Source organism: Vombatus ursinus, unplaced genomic scaffold, assembly GCF_900497805.2.
Source record: "Vombatus ursinus unplaced genomic scaffold, bare-nosed wombat genome assembly UNPS02015406.1, whole genome shotgun sequence".
NCBI lineage: Eukaryota > Metazoa > Chordata > Mammalia > Diprotodontia > Vombatidae > Vombatus > Vombatus ursinus.
This window is the reverse complement of record NW_020955184.1, coordinates 28,894-31,658: the sequence shown is the minus strand read 5'-3', so window position 1 is coordinate 31,658 and position 2,765 is coordinate 28,894. Positions and strand designations below refer to the sequence as shown.

The 2,765-nt window shown below is 36.3% G+C and overlaps 1 protein-coding gene across 1 annotated transcript in view; it reads left to right on the top strand.

Moving 5' to 3' along the window:
* GEMIN2 (gem nuclear organelle associated protein 2) overlaps positions 1-2,765 on the top strand; it is a 20,493-nt gene that overhangs the window by 4,813 nt on the left and 12,915 nt on the right. Inside the window, exons 3-5 of the mRNA XM_027847423.1 lie at positions 618-707; positions 1,192-1,251; positions 1,966-2,079. Of these exons, the coding sequence (XP_027703224.1) occupies positions 618-707; positions 1,192-1,251; positions 1,966-2,079 (264 nt within the window). The remainder of the gene's footprint in view (positions 1-617; positions 708-1,191; positions 1,252-1,965; positions 2,080-2,765) is intronic.

The following is a 2,765-nucleotide window of genomic DNA, read 5'->3' as shown; positions in this document are numbered from 1 at the left end:
ATGGGTCTGAGCATGTCATTCTGCCCCCCAGTATGTGCCCCAGTGACTCAGAATCAAATTCCTCATGGTCATTTAAAGCTCTTTATAACTTGGCCTATACCTTCTTTTCCAGGTTTGTTACTCTTTACTCCTCTCCACACACACTGTGATCCAGCTCCACTGTCCTGTTTGGAACCTCTCAAACGTGACATTCCATCTCTATCTGTTTGTACTGCCTGTGCTTTTCTTCTCCTGCTTCCCCACCCCCCATGCTGGGGATGCTTTGTCTCTTCACCTCTACCATTGGTTTCTATGGCTTCCTTTAAGACTCAGCTCATCCTACTTTCTGTGGGAGATCTTTCCTGGTTCTTCCCCCAAACTTCACCCCTACTACCTCCAAGTGCTTTGCCTTCTCGGGTTACCGTCCATCTGCATATTGGACACATCTTGTGTGTATGTAGTACCTTACATGTTGATTCCTCCATTAGAATGTATTCTCTTTGAGGACAGGAACTATTAGCACAGCACTTGGCACATAATAAGCACTTAATAAATACTTATTGATTGACTGTATTCTTGGAGTTATCAGATTCCTGTTATAACATTACTGGTTAACATTTTGGAGCTGTTTTTTCTAGCTTTCAGGATGCCAGCCTGCTCCTGAAGGATACTCTCCAACACTTAAATGGCAGCAGCAGCAAGTAGCACAATTTTCAACTATTCGCCAGGTAATCATAGTTAATTATCCAAGTAAATCCTCCCCTCAGATTTATTTCTTCTTTATACTGTATTAGAAAAATAGGATTCATGATTTTTAAATCTAAAGGGCCTTGTTTTATTTATAAATTAGATGCTAAATTGTTATATGATTATAAGTATAAGATAAGCAAGCAAGTTTTGCTCCTTATTGTTAGTACTCTTCCTCCCTCCTCCACTTATCTTGGATTTGCTTATCTCTGTAAGTATTCTATCTCCCAATAGAATATAAACTCTCTGACAGCAAGAAATGTTTTTGTTTTGTTTCCCCATAGCCAAGCACAGTAGCTTACACACAGTAGGCACCTAACAAATGCTGCATTTAATTGCTAGTGTTTTTGTAAAGCTTGATTTTTTTATTATATGCAGTCATTTCCCTCAAATGCACCTGTATTGTTTGACTAGTGTTAAATAAGTTAAAATACAAATTTTCAGTTGACATTTTTTCTCTCTTAGAGCGTGAACAAACATAGAAATCATTGGAAATCACAACATTTGGATAGCAATGTCACCATGGTATGTGGTTTTCTCAGTATTCACTTATTTTAAGTTAATTTGTATTTATTACCAACCTTGAAAAAGAATTAGCTTTTACAAAATTTTTACTCTCTTCCCTTGTATACCATTGTCATTCTGTGTGTCTATAAATTGCAAGCACCAGTAATCTGAAAAAATAAAAATCAGTGATGTGGTATAGTATTTTAATTCCATGGCATTTTTTTTCCCCAACATAACATCTTTAAATCTTGAGGTTGATAGGTCTTTCCTCATGTTTATGGACTTATAGCGTGGCATTGTTTTGAAATGTGAAATATGTCATCAGTATTTAGAGAGGGCTTAAAATAAGCTTCTTAGGTTTTCCTATTCAGTGAATTTTTAAAATTTCAGTAACAGTGCCATAAAAAAGAACCAGGTATTCTAACAAGTACCTTTGTGAAGCTTAGCGTGTAGATTAGGAAGAGGCATTTCCCATACCCTGTCACCTAAACAGGAGTCCAATGTTATTCAGTACATGCTTTATATTTGTAAAAGGATAGAGTGAAAGGAGAAGTTTAAGAGGCTTCAATGAAGGAAACTTATGCATTGGCATCTCAGTTTGAGTTTAAGAAATGAGTTTTGGCAAATTTTCAAACTATTATACAATAAAGGTTATTCTGTCTTGTAAAATTCTGAAGGTTGTCAGTGTGCCTTAATAACTTACTAAAAGTAAATTTTTTCCACATCTTTCAGCCAAAATCTGAAGATGAAGAGGGCTGGAAAAAATTTTGTCTGGGAGAAAGGTTATATGCTGAAATGTCTGCTGCAGCAGCTACAGGTGAAAATCCAGGAATAGACTATGTGCAGGTACATGACATGTTTAAGATGGCAAAATCACGATGACCCTAATTTCTGTTTTGTTTTGTTGTCTAAACAAGAACACTTTTATTTTTTTAATTAAGAAGTTACGTATGAGCTACTTCAAGGTATCATGAAACGGCAAGGTAGTTTAGTGGAGAGAGTGCTAGGCCTGCAGTCAGGAAGACCTGAGTCTGAGTTCAAGTGCAGCCTTGACTACTTAGCTTAGCTTCATGATCTTGGGCAAGTAACTTAACTTCTGTTTGCCCCAGTTTCCTCAGCTGAAAAATGTGGATAATAATAGCATCTACCTCCCAGGATTGTTATGAGGATCAGCTATTCTTCTCCTCTGCCACCATCACTGCAGACAGTAATTGAAATGACTAACTCCTGATAGTAACATAGGGCACACATATAACTTCTAAATTTTTCAGTTATTTTCATCTCTTATTTCATATTTACAATATTCATGTGAGGTTGATAGGTTGACTGATTCAATTTTTCTTTCTTTAAGACATAAGGAAACTAGTCATAGAATGTTTAAGTAATATGACTTGGTCAAACAGTATTATTAGTAGAGAAGAAACTAAAAAATCCAGTTAACCTAATATAGGACCTAATGCTCTTTTCATCATATTGTGTTGTACTGATTCTCAAGTCTGTGTGTGTGTGTGTGTGTGTGTGTGTGTGTGTGT